This window comes from Mytilus trossulus, chromosome 5, assembly GCF_036588685.1.
Source record: "Mytilus trossulus isolate FHL-02 chromosome 5, PNRI_Mtr1.1.1.hap1, whole genome shotgun sequence".
Taxonomy (NCBI): Eukaryota; Metazoa; Mollusca; class Bivalvia; order Mytilida; family Mytilidae; genus Mytilus; species Mytilus trossulus.
Genome location: NC_086377.1, coordinates 81195136 through 81214183, shown reverse-complemented (window position 1 = coordinate 81214183; position 19048 = coordinate 81195136). Strand labels below are relative to the sequence as shown.

The window sequence follows — 19048 nt, the reverse complement described above, 5'->3', positions numbered from 1 at the left end:
AATTTCAATTACCAGCCAATGCCGTAGGACTTGTGGTTAAGCGTGAAGACTGCTAATGAGTACTCATCAAAGCTTTAGATGGTATATATACATATATTAAAAAAGATGCTCGAATATCTCTTTAAAATTTTTTTATGATAAAAACTGCATTATACATGTTCCCCAATTGGTCTATCGCACTATATGTAAAATGGTGGAATTGAGGTATATAGTCCTTCCTCTCATAAATTTGTAATCATATATCCAAAGAAGGTTGCAATACAATATTACATGTAACATGATTAAAGGATTTGATTAAGTATACGGAAACCAAGAATACATACGAAAGAATGGACGGACAGACAGACGGATAGACAATGATAGAGAGATAAATAACTATTTACCACTACTTCGTAGATCATGTATATTGGAGCTATAAAACAATGTAGTATTCTTATCACATGCTTATATTATTTTGAGTTCATATGTACAAAAAAGACAAAGCGTAAGTTTGCATATTATATACATGATAGATACAATTACAGCTTTGCATCAAGGGGTTTGATCATACAAATTGAGTCAATGCATAATTTGCATGCGATGTAGTACAGGTCCATATTCAGATTTTTACAGTGTATTGTACTTCTATTGGGACAAATAATATGAAAATTATAGAAACTTCTACCAGCTCTAACTCAAAATATTGACAATTCTGTGTTAAGGGGGTCTAAAATTCAGTTTGACAGCTTCAGACATACTAATTTTTGACCTTTTTTAACTGGACCAAATTAAATCACTACTTAACCTAAAGATTCAGCACCCAATTTTTTTTATCATGTAATTTCATCCCCTTACTTAATATTTCATGCATAAAATATCTAGAAATAAATTTAAAAGGAAAGGGTATGTAAAAAATTGGCAAGTTATACACTGTTCACACTACATGCATGACATGCACTAGGGACTATATATATTGTGGACAACGAAAATCGAAGGACGATAACAGTTTCCTCAGACCTAATAGGATAGAAGGACTTGACCAATTTTAATAAAACTTTGCATGACCTAAGCTTACGGAATTATAAGCATATAAGATAATTGGCTAAATTTCATGGCCATAGGATATATATTATAGAAACTATGGCCATTTTAATATTGAAATTTGGATGTTTAATTTTGACGTTTAAATCAAATAATTTCAACTGTCAAGATTTGGGCTTAAAACAGTCAGGGGACTTACTTAAACAAGTGATTTTCTAAATCACTGATTCAAGTAACATTATATAATAACTTATTTGACACCTTAGTGAGACCTATATTGACTTATAATTCTGAAATAACATATTTGGACTCATATATAACATATTTCAAAGCTAAAAAAAGAGCTTTGGTTTCTGGAAAAATTGTGGACCCATTTAATTTTGTTGACAAGACTCCAATAGAAAACTTGCATCTTGGTTATTGCAAGTTTACCCTTGGCACTAACAAGAGTGCCTCAAATTTTGGTACAAGGAACGAATTGGGAAGACTGCCTATTGAATGTCATATAAAAACCCAAACTATTATGTATTTAGCAAGGCTTTTCACCTCAAATTTGAATCCCTTATTACATGAATCTTTTCAATTAACTAAAACTTTGGATTCTAGTGGCTCCTATTCATGGTTCACTTTTGCAAAAGATATTCTTTCTGAATCTAACATTGATATAGATAGACTAAAAACCTGTGATAATTTAAAACAATTAAAAAATATTAAAAGCTATATTAAACCCCAAATAAACTCATACTACAACAACCTGTTGATAAATAAGTTAACATCTATTGATGATAAAAGTAAATTAAATTTTTATAAAGCACTTGAGCCAAATCTAATGATCAAACCTTACCTCTCTAACCCAAACTTTGAAATTAGAAAATTAATTACAAAACTTAGAATCAGTGACCATTCATTATTAATTGAAAAAGGGAGGCATTTTAAAATTCCTCGCGAAGAGAGATTTTGCAAAAAATGTAAAGTACTAGATGATGAGAAACATTTCCTAATAAATTGTTCTCATAATTCAAATATTAGATTAACATATTTTGATTGCATTAATAGAGAAAGTAATTTATTTGCTAATCTCACTGACAATGACAAAGTTATATATATACTTAACCCATCAACACCAACACAAGTGAATAAACTAGGATCCTTTATAAAAAAGTCAATGGAACTGAGGACAGGGGACCCTTGAATATTTACCTGAATTTGTGTATATATATATTGAGTTACTTAGTTATTGTCTTTATTTGTTTTTGTTGTTGTTATATGTCACAAACTGTAAAGTTTATATGGCAATAAAACTTTGAATTGAATTGAATTGAATTATTTCCATAAAGGTTGGAAGTTAGAGTTGTCTTTCTTTAATAATCACCTATTTAAGTAGTACAAATTAATCACTAGAAGAAGTGATTTAATTTTATTGTAGCTTTAAATGTAGAATACTAATGATCCAGGGACTAATTATGTTTCTAAACTTATCAGAACCAACATCTGTGTTGTCTAGGATGATCGGGTCATTTCAGGTGATGACCTTGTACTGAATCTAGGATAATGACATAAAAATCACTTGTTTAAGTATCAGACCTCAATCACCTTCCCAAAAAATCACTTTTTTAAGTATCATTCTTTTAATTAATAACCCCCACTAATTTCAACACCCCCGAACAGTGAAATTTTTATCGCGAACAGTAGAATTTTATTACATAATCTTTAAGTTTAAGTTTTCACTTTCATTTGACTTTTTAGAGTGAAAAGTGGGAAAAAAATCTCTTTCTCATTACAACCAGAACCCACATACAAGGCTGAAATAATTTATACTATTCCTCTAAAATTGCCTACTCCTTTTTATGTGTGCAATATTTTATTATAATCAGGTTTAATTTAGCTTAGTAATGGTCTTCAAGTGGCATTAGCATACATGCATATGACTTCGTAAAAAATATGTACACTAGGTTCCACAATTAGATCTACAAAAGTAGGCCCGACCGTGCACCGCCATATTGAAATTTTGGTGTAAACACGAAGTTCACAAAAGTTCAAAACAATGTGGCTATGTTTTCATGAGACCCCGGTAGCGTTTGTTATATGAATTAATTAGGAACTGAAATTGTCAACATTGTTTTTATTGCACACTTATTGTTTTTATCAGGATTATTTATGATCTTTTAACCTTTGACACGTTGTTTTCTTAGCGGTCAAGTAAAGTGTCAGCTTTTTGACTATATCTGGTTTATTTTCAACACTTATAATGTTATAAGTTAAATATTGACTATCTAATGATAATTTTTCGTAAACAATATCTATTTTTCGCATATAAATTAATTGATTTAATAATTATTCTTTATTTCAAATCCACCAATATTAACAGTTCTATTGTTTCCATGTACCAAATGCTAATTTACTACGTGACACGATAAGCTGTCAATCAAAACAAAAAATCTATAATCCGACTATCGGGGCATTGAAATCTCAACAGATCGATCAGTTTCCAGTCCCGTTAGTATAATAGTCCAATGACATGTAATTGATTTGACACTTGGTGCTGCAATTTGTTAGAGAAACCTAAAAACTAATGTAACCCTCCTTTTCCTACTGATAAATTCTGAGTTTTCATCTATTAAATCTTATTATCGAGCCTTCGACTTTAGTCGAAAAAGCGAGACTAAGCGATCCTACATTCCGTCGGCGTCGGCGGCGTCAACAAATATTCACTCTGTGGTTAAAGTTTTTGAAATTTTAATAACTTTCTTAAACTATACTGGATTTCTACCAAACTTTGACAGAAGCTTGTTTATGATCATAAGATTGTATCCAGAAGTAAATTTTGTAAAAATAAAATTCCATTTTTTCCGTATTTTACTATAAATGGACTTAGTTTTTCTGCAGGGACACAAAACATTCACTCTGTGGTTAAAGTTTTTAGAATTTTAACAACTTTCTCCAACTATCCTGGGTTTGTACCAAACTTGGACAGAAGCTTATTTATGATCATAAGATAATATCCAGAAGTAAATTTTGTAAAAATAAAATTCCATTTTTTCTGTCTTTTACTTATAAATGGACTTAAATTTTTCTGCGGGGAAACATTACATTCACTCTGTGGTTAAAGTTTTTAGAATTTTTATAACTTTCTTAAACTATCCTGGGTCGTACCAAATTTAAAAAAAAGCTTGTTTATGATCATAAGATAGTATCCAGAAGTAAATTTTGTAAATAAATAAATCCATTTTTTCCATATTTTACTTTTAAATGGACTTAGTTTTTCTACGGGGAACCATTACATTCACTCTGTGGTTAAAGTTTTTAAAATTTTAATATCTTTCTTAAACTATCCTGGGTTTGTACCAAACTTTGACAGAAGCTTGTTTATGATCATAAGATTGTATCCAGAAGTAAAGTTTGTAAAAAGATTACTCCGTTTTTTCTGTAATTTACTTTTAAATGGACTTTCTTACAATCATAAAATAGTAACAAGAGGAATTTTTATTGATTTTTTTCCTCATTGTTGTTGAGCATGCGATTTACAGCAAAAATAGGCGAGACACTGGGTTCCGCGGAACCCTTACAAATTTTTTTTGTTCTGTAGTCTCTTCCTGTCCATTTCGACTAACAAATTTTAAAGTTAGAACTGATGCAGACTTAAGGAAACCAATGCAGCCTTCACAATTAACTTGAGAGTTCACAAGCCCGAAGCTCAATTTAAATTTTTTTTTAGTTGGATTCTGTTGGCTTATAGAGAAGAATTTTAAAAGTCTGAAAGCAATTTTAATTACCAGCCAATACCGTAGCGGCAGCGGTTCTCCAAAACGGCTAGTCAGATTTACTTAGAGTTTCGTAAAATGTTAGACTAACTTGTTTAGGGGAGCCATCAATCTTTCGTTTGTGCATTGGGGTTTATTAAGTGGCATTTTGGGGGGCATAAAGAAGGGAAGGGTTTACTTTAGAACCCTATGGGATTTTTTTTTTAAAATTTTTAAATGACTATAACTTGAAAACTGTAAGTGATAGACACACATAGTCTTCAGAAATGATCACAGGACAATAAAATAAATCAAATGAAATAAAGGGTGTCGTGAGTCCCTGGGGGTCACCCCCACCCCCTTCAATTTGAGAATGTGCTATTATCTTGTAAATCGTTGAGATCCCCACCCCTAAAACATATATTTTCTTGTATTGGACAGTAAAACACATCAAATGAAATAAAAGGGAAGTCCCTGGGGGTCATCCCCACCCCCTTCAATTTAAGAATGTGCTATTAACTTGTAAACGGTCAAGATCCCCACCCCTAACCCATATATATTCTTGTATGGGACAATAAAACAAATCAAATGAAATAAAAGGGAAGTCCCTGGGGGTCATCCCCACCCCCTTCAATTTGAGAATGTGCTATTAACTTGTAAACGGTCAAGATCCCCACCCCTAAACCTGTTAACCATATATAATCTTGTATGGGACAATAAACAGGGATGATTCCAGGTATTTTCAAATGGGTTCCTTGAACATCAAATTGGGAATTTTTATCCCAATTGGGAATTTTTTATGCATAAAATCTAAGACAAAATCATATCATTTTCCTGTAAAAATGGAAAATGTATATTAAGTTTAACCTCTACACTGATTTAAGAAGTTGTAACATTTTGAATAATTATGGATGGGCTAATGATTATGATATATATGATTCTGATTTCATAGATATGATCACCAGATTACTGGAAAGTTATTTGATTGAGACCAGGGAAGTTGTATTACATGAATACCATTGCACATGATGCACTATTCCAAATAATTATGACGTCTTGAAAGGCTATTATATTCATTCTTTTTACACCTTACCTCGAAGTAACCTAGGCATAAACATATATACCAGCTAACCTGAATCTATGGCAAGCCGTTTTACTATTTAATCAAATATAAAAAAGAAGATGTGGTATGATTGCCAATGAGACAACTATCCACAAAAGACCAAAAACATTAACAACTATAGGTCACCGTACGGCCTTCAACAATGAGCAAAGCCTATACCGCATAGTCAGCTATAAAAGGTCAAGATATCTCATGTAATCAGGGATGATTCCGCTATATAGTTTAGGGCTAAGCGGCCCTTAATTCTGCCAGCGGCCCCAAAAAAAATATTTGTGAATATAAATTCCCAATTCAGAAAATTAAAATAAAAATCGGTATTTCCGGAAAAGTTTCAGTCACCGATTACGGCAACTATAATTTTTCATAGTTTCAATGTCGCCAAAACGTGGTAAAATCCAGATAAGAATGCTGACTACGATCGCATTTTATTAACAACGATTTAATTATGTCAACATGAGGTAAACAATTTTAGCAGCCGGATTGAAATGAATAAAATTTTATGGGAGCATTTGAATTCACAAAAGTAGATTGCTCAGCGGGTGGATCAAAAACATGCTTTTTGTCAAAATTGGTTTCAAAGCAGACCTCGGCAAAGAACAAATTCAAATTTTGATATAACATTGATGAATAAATCTTAATGGGCGCCGATCTTATAAAAGCAGATCACCTAGCAAAGCCGGTTATGTAACATAATTAAAACTTGTTTTGTAAAAGAAAATATTTTATATTTTGCTCTATTTCCTCAAAAGACAAAAGTTTGAGCGTTTTTGAAAATAATGTTGATGATGGACCATTCATGAAATGAGCCCCCCCCCCCCCCCCCCCTGAAATACAATGTCATCAGACATTATGGAACTGTTTCAAAAGATATAAAAATGATTCAAATAATTTTAAAGTTTACTGGTGCCTGGTGCAATTGCTTAAAATATCTTATCGATTAAGTATATAACCTTTTGAATGAATGAATGAATGAATGAATGAATGAATGAACGAATGAATGAATTTTATTTGCAAAAGCATATAGAACATGCTATGGCAATACATAATATATACATAATGTGACAAAAAACTGGTAACAGAGAACAATACAATAATAACATATACATGTTGTAGCTAACCAATAATATCAGGTCTAGCTTTCCATGCACTCTTCAAATAGTTACAGAGCTTAATTGTTAGAGATCTAGAATTAGCTTTCAACAAACAAAATAGTTTAAAAATAGTAGGCCATGAACAATAATAGCGTGGCAAAAACAATATTCTAAATTGCCCTTTTGTAATTGCTTTTCTGAATTAGACAATTGGCCAGTTAAATTTGAAATCCATTTGAATCAAGGTAAGTTTATAAAAATAATCTGCTGAAAAAAATACTAAATGGATGATTTTTTTCAGTGGTTAATAGAGCAAGCCGTTTTGTTATTTAATCTAACTTCAAGATATCTCATAAACTTTATAAGATTTCTTATATACATGTAATCATGACAATAGTTCATTAGATATCTTATATAGTTTGTAAGATATCTTATAAAGTTTATAAGATATATATCTTATAAAGTTTATAAGATATCTTATAAAGTTTATAAGACATCTTATAAAGTTTATAAGATATCTTACATAGTTCATGAGATATATGTTATAAAATTTGTGAAATATCTTTTATAGTTTATAAGATATCTCATATAGTTTTCTTTATCAGATACATGTATCTTATGAATTGTATAAGATATCTTATAAACAATATGATATATCTTATAAACTATATACATGTATAGGATATCTTATATGAAGTTTATTTATAAGATATCTATTTCTATAAGATCTATAATACTAAAATTACGAGGTCCAATTTGTCAGCCGTCATCACGTGAAAACGACGAATCAAAGAATTCAACTTTATATACAACTTATATAGGGCAAAGGTGTAGATTAAAAATTACACCACTCCAGGCCCTTTTGTTTTCCACGTAATTAATATTGCCAATAATTAAGAAGTTCCGGGTCGAGTCCGATACCGATACCAATAGTATAATCACCTGTTATTTATTACCTTATCTCTACGTTCCGCATCTGACAGGGGCACCACCAAACAGTGTATGCAGGATTAATATGCTATATACACGGGTCATAATCACAGGGTTGACACTACTAAATTGTCAAATTGTTACCTATTGTAGTATTTTAATCAGTAAGACTTTCTAAGATAACAATACGAATACTAAAAATCTGGACTTATATATCATCCATTTGGTATTTTTCATCAGGTCATCTTTATAAGTTTACCTTGATTAAAATGGATTTCATATTGAACTGGTCCATTGTCGTATTCAGAAAGACAATTACAAAAGTTTATATACTTAATAGATAAGATATTTAAAGCAATTGACCAGTGAACTTTAAAATTATTTGGAAAAATTGTAGATTTCATTAATAAGTAAAAGAATATTTGAAATTAACTTAAAACGATTTATGCATGCGCCGGAAAGTAATTCTCAAAAAGCATACCTGCCAACTGTCACTATTTGCGGGGGATTTTCCCCATGGAGGCTCCCAAATTGAATTTTTTAAAGCGCAATTATGTCCACAATTTTAACAAAACAAATAATTTTACAATGAATTGTGGCTTATAAAAGTATGAAGAAGCCAAAAAACAACATCACACTGTATTTGAAGGCCCCCTTGAATTTTTTTTGGGAGTATGGCAGCCATCTTGCACGCAAAACCCCCATGGGCATTTTGAAAACTTGGCAGGTATGAAAAAGTTGATGGTATTCTAAAGAAGAAGAAAGAATAATTTTCATAACTTTTGAAACAGTTCCATATTACAGCAAATTCCAACGAGTATGAAGCTTCGTGTAGATTCTTTGGTTAGCTTCCTTGCTAGCTCAACCATGAAATCATTATTAGGTAAGGTAAACAAGCCTATGGGTGGAGTCAATAGTTTAATAGAGAACCAATCAGAACTAGTGACAGAATAGAAACATTGTAAAACTAGTTTTACAAGTCAGTTTAAAAATAAGTTTTCAATCTAAATTTAAAATTTATTGATAATTATAATCTTTTTCACAAGCATGCTGTAGGTGTGTTTGATTTGCCAATTTTATTTCAATCAATCACTCGGTCCATTCATACATGTTATAAATCCAGTTATGTCTATGTACTTTACTATGGTACATTAACTGCTTAAATATACGGTTTATGACACCTTCTGCCTTAGAATTTCAAATTTTTCAAACTGCAATAATATAAAAACAGCAAAGTTAATGAATCATAGGGATGGGCCATTTTGTACATATACAAAGAAGAAACTTCGAGCAAGCATTATTATTTATTGTTTCATTGCATTTCAAAGTTAGACAGGATTTTTTTTTTGGCAAATAAACCAAGTTTTTTGTAGAAAATCCACAGATATTTTTGTTTTAAATTTTTAAGAATAGATTTCTCACTTGATTTTCTATATGATGTGCTAGCGTTTATTGTTTACAAACCTAAACAATCTTATTTTTTTTTTTAAATCATGCTAAGTCACAAATTTTTTTTTTTAAATCATGCTAAGTCACAAAAGTCGAGCGGTGTACTTGAATTGGTCATGTTTAAACCAATATCTAAATTTATAAACTTGATTTTAGGATCATCATGATCATCCTTGAACAAAACATAAGAAATGAAATTTAATTTGCAAAGTTGTTTATTAAGTAAACTGTTTGTATGAAACATACACATTATAAACAGACCATTTATACGAGTGTTTTCATTGGATGCTAAATTGGTACTATGCTCCTCCCAATTTTAAGGTAATAATCACTTCATGGTTGAGCAAACAAGGAAGCTAATCAAAGAATCTACCCGTAGCTTCATACTTGCTGAAATCTGCTGTAAATGGTGATATCTTATTTCATGAATGGTCTAATCATCAACATAATTTTTCAAAAACGCTCAAACTTTTGTCTTTTGTTGATATAGAGCAAAATATAAAATAATTTATTTTCATCAAATTATATAACCATGCAGCTCTTCTGGGCGATCTGCTTTTACGAGATCGGCGCCCATTAAAATGGATTCATCAATATTATACCAAAATTTGAATTTGCACTTAGCGGAGGTCTGCTTTCACACCAATTTTGACAAACATGTTTTTGTTCAACCTGCTAGGCGATCTACTTTTACGAGATCAAATAATCCCATAACATTTTAATCAATTGAATCCTGATGCTAAAATTGTTTACCACATGTTGACATAATCATAGATATCTATGACATAATCAAATCGTCCACTAAAGTCAAAATATAGGACACTTCATAAACATCTATACTTTGCCTATATTTTTCAACCTATAACGAAAAAAGTGCTAAACTTTTTCCGAAAATACCGATTTTTATTTTATTTTCATGAATTGGGAATTTATATTCACAAATATTTTTTTGGAGCCGCTGGCCGATTTTAGGGCCGCAAAGTGGCCCTAAACTATATAGTGGAATCATCCTTGATAAAACAAGTCAAATGAAATAAAAGGGCAGTCCCTGGGGGGTCACCCCCACCCCCTCTTATTTGCAAACTTGTGAACGGTCAAGATCTCCACCTCTAAACCATATATATTCTTGTAATGGACACATCAAATGAAATATAGGGGAAGCAGGGGTTAAAAAATCCACTAGCCCGACGCCCAGGACGAGATCATTTACGCCTCGGGCAATTAAAATGTGTAATCCGATATGCCCGATGGACTAGTAACAAAAAATTCTTGACGTTTCCAAAATAGAAAGTGAAAAATCCCTTCATCACTATTCTATGTTAGCCAATTCGAATCAATTAAATCATCTGGGATTTCAAGAATTTGAACTGGGTTGTACATATTTTAAAAATAGAACAAATAACTCTGGCATGTCTGATGGCCTGGTATCATGTGTTGATTGCAATTCTCGTACTTTAAATATCGATTTCTCATAACATGGCTTGGGGTATTGTACATGTATTGCTTATCGTGCCAAGATTTTCAATTAACGATATTTGGGGGTATCAGGTATTGATTGGTATTGACCTGTCTTGTTGCACAGCTCTTGAGCACGAAACCATGCAACAAAATATTTTTTAATATTTTAGTACGGGAACCGCAGGGACTTCGTCAGTTTCAAAACAAAAACGGTAGATGAAAGGAGTAACGAGGCTGAAAATTCATCCCCCAAAAATGCTAAATATGACGTGGAAAAGTCGCGGAAAAAAATTTATAGTGTCCAGGACAGAAGGGCTGCCAAGTTTTTAGCGCGAGACTCACACATGTTCATGCTTATTTGGCGGCATTTTCCTTTGATCTATTGTTTTTTCTCTTTGATCTTTACAATTTGGCCAAAAAATCACACATTCACTTCCTGAAAAGTTGGCAGAACTGGGACACAATGATTCCCCTGGCAAGGTTGGCTGTTGCTGAGGAAAAAAAACAGACAATGCTCAGTGAATATTGCCGTTAGTTGCCCCAAGCACGCAAATAAAAAGTCTGCTTTGAATGTGGGAACAACTAATATAAAAAAGAAGATGTGGTATGATTGCCAATGAGACAACTATCCTAAAAAGACCAAAATGACACAAATATTAACAACTATACGTCACCGTACGGCCTTCAACAATGAGCAAAGCCCATACCGCACAGTCAGCTATAAAAGGCCCCGATAAGACAATCATGACAATGTAAAACAATTCAAACGAGAAAACTAACGGCCTCATTTATGTAAAAAAATGAATAAAAAACAAATATGTAACACATAAACAAACGACAACCACTGAATTACAGGCTCCTGAGTAAGTTAGGTTAAGCACCAAAAGAATAAATTACAGATCAACAAAAAATATTAAATACAGTGTATAATGTCTCCTTCAAAACAAAGGACACCCACTTTGTATTATGCAGCAAACTCTTGATTTTTAGCTCACCTGGCCTAAAGGCCAAGTGAGCTTTTCTCATCACTTGGCTTCCGTAGTCCGTCGCCTGTCGTCGTCCTTCGTCTGTCGTCCGTCGTTGTTAACTTTTACAAAAATCTTCTCCTCTGAAACTACTGGGCCAAATTAAACCAAACTTGGCCACAATCATCATTGATGTATCTAGTTTAAAATTTGTGTTTTTTTACCCGGCCAACCAACCAAGATGGCCGCCATGGCTAAAAATAGAACATATGGGTAAAATGCAGTTTTTGGCTTATAACTCAAAAACCAAAGCATTTAGAGCAAATCTGACAAGGCATAAAATTATTTATCTGGTCAAGATCTATCTGCTTTGAAATTTTTAGATGAATCGGACATTTGGTTGTTAGGTTGCTGCCCCTAAATTGGTAATTTTAAGGAAATTTTGCTGTTTTTGGTTATCTTGAATATTATTATAGATAGAGATAAACTGTAAACAGCAATAATGTACAGCAATTTAAGACTAAAAAATAAGTCAAAATGACCAAAATGGTCAATTGACCCCCTAACTTAAGAAGTTATTGTCCTTTATAATCAATTTTAAACAATTTTCATAAAATTTGTAAATATTTACTAACATTTCCACTGAAACTACACAGACAAGTTCATTATAGATAGAGATAATTGTAAGCAGCAAGAATGTTCAGTAAAGTAAGATGTACAAACACATCACAATCACCTAAACACAATTTTGTCATGAACTGTTTGCTTCCTTTGTTTAATTCACTTATACAAAGGTGAGCGACACAGGCTCTTTAGAGCCTCTGGTTAAGGCATGCTATATATAGCTAGGGCTAGCAGGTCAGTTTTGATGGACTAGCAGTTCTTCCAACAGGGCTAGTAAAATTCTGCTGCCAATAAGTCCTGGGCTAGTTAGCTGTAACAAAATTTTTTAACCCCTGCCCTGGGAAGTCCCTGGGGGTCACCCTCACCCCCTCATGTTTGATAAATTGTAAACGGTCAAGATCCCCACCCCTTAAGGCCTAAACCATATATATTCTTGTAAGGGACAATTAAACAAATTAAATGAAATATAGGTGAAGTCCGTGGGGGTCACCTTCACCCCCTCATGTTTGATAAATTGTAAACGATCAAAGGATCCCAACCCCTAAACCATATATTTTTTTAGGGACAATAAAACAAATCAAATGAATATATGTGACCATGGGAATGGCAAATTATGGGAACTTTGTTTGGGAGACTTCGTTAACAGCATCTTGTTACAATTACTTCTTGTTTCAATTAATTTTGTCGCGGAAATTAGCGACTAATGTAGCGTCAGTCAAAATGAGAAAAACAAAGAGACAAATACAAAAAGGTCCTTAAAAATAAGATGACAAATAGGACGAAATATGTGCTCCAAAAAGATGAGCAATTACAGATTCTACCAAGACACCAACCATGCCAACCCGTGTGATTTTAGGAATATCATGTTAGGGAATGTGAATCTACGAACTACAAAGCACACAAACTTTTAACACTTATATATATACATTCTGGACTTGACAGCGTATTAAAAAATCCCTCACAACAACAAAAACACATTGTACAGATTTGAGAGTATTCTCAGGTATTGACAGCTAGCTCAAAGCCTATACCAACTAATAAAAAATCATATATCTAAGACATGATGTGACATTCTTGTCCAACGTGTGTCTTTGCAGGGTTTCCGCTGGCGGTCGCCATTTTCGCAATTTGCGAAAAAATAATAATTGTGGCGATAAAAATTCGTCATTTGCGAAAGAATTTGGCGAAAGAAATATAAAGAACGATTTATTTTCCTCCATCTTGTATATTTACTTTTTTCGAGTTTCTCGGACTTTACCCGATCAGACAATACTCGGAATTCACCTTGACCTCATTAAGGTTTGGACAGAAAATCAATAATCAGCTGATTGAATTGTATAGCTATCGACAACAAAGGACTATATTAATAAGGTGTTGATTGTATTGTTTGACAAAATGATATGGTATATATATATATATCTTTATTCTGACAAACCTTCGTAAATACAATGGTATACAGAAGTTACATGTAATAAATAGCACAGTTATAAATTAGAGAAAACATAATATGTACACTATTTACAAATACATGTATAAGTTGAGTTTAGCCAGGAGAACACACACATGAATTAATATGCCTTATAAATGTACATAGCTTTTTTAAATATGATTGTTTTTTCATATTCATTATTTCCTTAAATTTTATATTTGGATAATCAATATACTTTTTAGCGATATACTTTTGTCTTTCTATAGCCATAAATTTACACTTCATTACATAGTGGAATTCATCTCCAAGATCTTTTAAGTCACATAGTTCGCATATTCTTTTATCTCTCTGAATTTTTTTCCATCTTCCACTTTCTATAGGTAATCTGTGGTTAATGAGTCTAAATTGACACAAAGTATAAATATCACGGGGTTCCAAAATGTCTAAATACTTTTCGAATCCGAAAAGTTCCTTAAAAAGGCGATAATTTAATGTTTTTGAGCTCGTTTGAATATCTGAGTACCATGTTTGTTTAAATTGATCTTGGAGAGATGTTCTTACAACAGTCTTTAACCAAATTTCATTTACACAAGTTTGAGATAACCATACATAAGATAAACCAGTTTCATTAAGGATAAATTCTATACATTTCATCCAATAAAGTTTAACATTATTTCCATGATATAAACTAAACATTAATTTGTATGCAATTGCTGATAATTTACTGGGTTTGCTAAAAATCAGTTTCGCCCAGTATGAAATCATGCGAACCTTGATATCTAAACTAATAGGATAACGTCCTAGTTCTCCATATATAACACAATTCGGGGTAGAAGATTTAAGATGTAGTAGAAGTTTACAAAATTTCAAATGAACCCTTTCTAATATATCATTATTTCCAAATCCCCAAATTTCACAGCCATAAAGTAAAACAGGTTTAACCAATTTATCAAATAAATCTAATTGACAGCTTATGGATAAGCCATGCTTTCTCCCCTTTTTGATAACTTCATACATGGCTCTCGTCGCCTTTTCTGCGAGATGCTTCTTGTTTGCTTTAAATGAGCCATTTTTTGAAAAATAAATCCCAAGATAATTAAACTCATTTACAATTTCTAATTCAGTATTACCATAATTAAATTTAAGATCAGCAGGTTGTCTACCATTGCAAAAAATCATGATTTTAGTCTTATCTACATTGACTTTCATTTTCCAAACATCACAATATGATTCGAATTTTTCTAATAACAAATTAAGTTCTGTGGCTGATTCAGCCATTAATACAGTATCGTCTGCGTAAAGAATTGCAAACAGTTTAACATATATATCTAGTTCGTCTTCTAGGGCATCTGATATAGTTTTTAAGCCTATCAAATTCCCTTTACAAAAGTAATCTTCCAAATCGTTCAAAAAAAGCGAAAAAAGAAAAGGGGATAAATTCTCCCCTTGGCGTAGACCAATGTTACTTGGAAAATAATCAGATTTTTCACCATTGTATGACAGGCATGATTTTATATCAGCATACATGTTATGAATAATCTTATACATATAACCATTAATATTATTTACTAACATCTTATACCATAAAGCATCTCTAGTCACTGTGTCAAATGCTTTCTCAAAATCGACAAAAGCACAGAACATTTTTTTCTTTTTTAATTTCAAAATTTCAAAAAAAGAGTGTAATGTAAAGATACAATCACAAGTTGAGTAACCATTTCGAAATCCACACTGATTTTCATTGAGTAGTAAAACTTCATCAGAGAATTTTGCAAGTCTATTACTTAAAATAGCTGTAAATAATTTACCCATACAACTTACAATAGTAATGGGTCTATAGTTTTTAGGATCAAACTTATTGCCTTTGTTTTTATAAAATGGCTTAATCGTTCCAATCACCCAAGATACTGGTACTATTCCAGTTCTAAAAATCAGGTTAAACAATGCAGCATAAAAATCAATAAAAAAATCACCAGAAGTCTTAATATATTCGTTAATAATCATATCATCACCACAAGCTTTGTTATTTTTTAAATTCTTAATACATTTTAATATTTCTTCTTTCGTAATTGGACTATTCAAATTATCATTCAGTTCACTCATCAAATTTGTATCATTTGTTGGCAAGTCAATTGGATCTGAGTTACCTGAGTTTAGCTCTTTGAAAAAGTTGAGTAAATCCTCAAAATCAATATTCGGTTGTTTTGCATGTTCGCGTTGGTTCAAAATTTTCCAATACTCTTTGGTGTTTTGAGATCTAAGATTTTTTAATTTTCGAGCCATATCTTTTTTATGTTTTTTAATAGCCTTGTCCATGACCTTTTTATATCTTTTTTCAGATTCTTTTACTTTATAAGATAATAAAGGCGAAGGCCTCGCCTTAAGCTTGCGCTTAAATTTCCTATAATTCTGTCTCTCAAATTTACACTCAAGGTTAAACCAAGGTTTATCTCCCTTGATTTTGTATGCTCGTTTTTTCGGCTTGTCTGATCTTGTTCCTAAAGTTTCCCTTGCGGATTCTATTAGGATTAATCCGATCTCATCCACAAAAGAGTTTATCATGTCATCATTAATACTTTCCAAATTAACATTTACTAAATCATGTAATAAACTGTCTAGTTTTTCAAAATTTAAATTCTCTCTAAATTCAGGTTTCTTTTCGTGATTCAAACATATAAACAATGGACAATGTACATCTGAATACAAATGCGAAAATTCTAAAACGTCCAAACTAATAATGTTTTTAATAAAATTAACATTACATAAGCAGTAGTCTACTACACTTGCATTTCTACAGGTAAATTTACCAGCTATATCAGTAGCTAGTCTTCCATTCATAATAAATAAACTGTTACATTTACATAACTCAAGTAATTGATTACCGTAACGGTTTTTTCCTTTGTCCATACTATTACGATCTATAGGTATATTAAAAAGGTTAAGGTTACATACATCATTAAAAGATACACATTCTAACTCATTACTTTTATCATTTTCGTCAATAAAAATATAATCTTTCTCACTGGCCGTGCGGGCGTTAAAATCCCCGACCATAAATATATTGTCATATTTGGATGAGAGTTCTAGGTACTCGCTTTCAATTTCACCGAAAGCATCAGGTGACGAATAAGCAGTGTATTCTGGTGGTATGTACACAACACCGAGAATAACAACCCCATCTTTAAATAATCTTGAAATCTTACACCACAGAACAAATTTACTATTTGTCTCAATTACTTGAATACAGTCAGAAATATTTTCCCTAAACCCGAGTACGATACCACCGGATTTCACTCTAGATATTTTACGTCTATTTTTTGCTTTTATCTTATATCCCGGTATACAAATTTCATCCATATCGTCAGTTTTGGACTCAACAAAGCATAAAATTTCATGTTTTTGTAATAAAGTTTCGAATTCTGGGTATTGTAACTTATGTTTTAATCCACAACAATTAATGTAAATGATATTTATGTTTTGAATATTTGTGGCTTTTGCCTGAGACTGATATAAAGATTCACTGCTAGGAGCATTTGGATTCTCATCAACTAAAATATTTGCATTTTCAATCTCAACATTTACATCAAATATCATATTAATCTGATCATATATTTCATCAGTACATGTATTACCCCCTACAGGTATATTACTAGGTGTTATATCTATTGTATTATAATCATTAGTACATAAGTTTATAACATTATATTGTTGCCCACTAAATATATTACAATCAGTCACACCATTTATTAGATTACTGTTTTCAATATGAACATCATTGGCACTTATATTTACATTGTCAATTTCTCTACATTTAACACCAGATTCATGACTTGACTTCAACGTGTTAAGGTGGTGCACTCCTTGGCGCTCCTACCATCTTGAAGGGGTTGAGCTCGTGCGAGGCCGTTTTGTGGATCTGCGATCTCCTTGTGAGTTTGGCGTCGAGTGTTCGTTTCCAGGTGTGGCATCGTTACGTTCTTCTGGGTGTACTTGGCGATCAAATGTGTCGATTTCATCATGTATCTCGTACAGTTCATTGTCGATATAGAGTCGGTCGCGAACAAGTTTCACATTTCTTCTATTGTACTTTGCTTCCTTCATGATTGGATACAATTTTTTCCTTCTGTCTTCTATTTCTTTCGGAAACTGCTGTTTGATACCATACCTAGTATTGTGTAACCTGTAAGCATTTTCTAGTACATACTGCAAATCGGCTTGATATAGAAATCGTGCGACGATTGGTCTCATACCACGCTGACTTCGTCCAAAACGATGGACATTACCAAATTCAATTTGGTAATCAATACCAATTTCAGTATGGAGGAAACCTCGGAGAAGTTCTTCGGTGTTTTCATCTCTTATCCCATAAAGACCAGTAAAGATGAGATTGTTCTTCATAGACCGACAAGATAAGTCAAGCACTCTTTCCTTGAGATTCTCTAGTTCATCTTGGCAGTTACATTCAGTGGAAGTTCTACCTTGTGACTTTATTTCAGAAATGTCTTTGGAAACCTTATTTATGCTTGATTTGGTTTTGTCAACTTCACTGGAATTCTTGTCATTGAGGCTCTTGTTTTTATCACATTGAGATTTTAGGTTATCGAATAAATTTCCTACTCCTTGTATGTTGTTTTCAAGTTCGGTTATTTTGCCTTGACATGTTTGTAAGCCTTTTTCGTTTGTAATAACTCTACTTGTCAGAGATGTAATAATATTTTTTATTTCTCCAAATTTGTCAATGCCTTTTTCGACCGACTGTAATCTTTTATCAATGCTTGATACTAGGTTTATAAAAGTGTTTAAAAGTAGGGGTACGCTTTGGTTCTCCCCATTTTCTTCTACAATCTTTCTACTCTCCTCCAAGAGCTGACGTGTTTCACTAAGTGACATTATGTATATGGGTTTTAGAATTATAGATGAACGTATGGTCAAGTGGTCAACAAGGTCCAAAGTCCAATTTCGATGACCGATTGTAACACCTCACACATTAAATTACATTGTTCGACTTAGTGAATTGTTCTCATTATATGTAGGTGTAATGTTCTATTTTTAGTGCTGTCTTCAAATAAATTGCACAAAAGGTGAAAAAATAAATGATTATCATACGTTTATTCTCTTCTTCTCACCATGTAGTATATTGAATGCTGTTCCCTGTGGTATATCGGTTATCTTCGTTCTTTTTGTTAATTCTACATTTTGAATGATTTTCGTCTCTCTGA

The 19048-nt window shown here is 32.2% G+C and overlaps 1 protein-coding gene across 1 annotated transcript; it reads right to left on the bottom strand.

The window, feature by feature from the left end:
- Nucleotides 1-9426: 9426 nt before the first annotated feature.
- Nucleotides 9427-18719, bottom strand: LOC134718363 (uncharacterized). The gene is made up of 3 exons (XM_063580860.1): nucleotides 17704-18719; nucleotides 14601-17544; nucleotides 9427-9525 (listed from the first exon to the last, which is right to left on the bottom strand). Exons 1-3 carry the CDS (start codon nucleotides 18717-18719, stop codon nucleotides 9427-9429), a joined length of 4059 nt encoding a protein of 1352 aa, XP_063436930.1.
- Between the last annotated feature and the right edge of the window lie 329 nt (nucleotides 18720-19048).

Coding starts and splice junctions, on each gene's coding strand:
- LOC134718363 (XM_063580860.1), bottom strand. CDS start 18,719: ATGTCACTTAGTGAAACACGTCAGCTCTTGGAGGAGAGTAGAAAGATT. Junction 17,545..17,703: donor AGCTCAACCCCTTCAAGATG/GTAGGAGCGCCA, acceptor TAATATATTTAG/TGGGCAACAATATAATGTTA. Junction 9,526..14,600: donor CTATTAGTTTAGATATCAAG/GTTCGCATGATT, acceptor GTTTTGTTCAAG/GATGATCATGATGATCCTAA.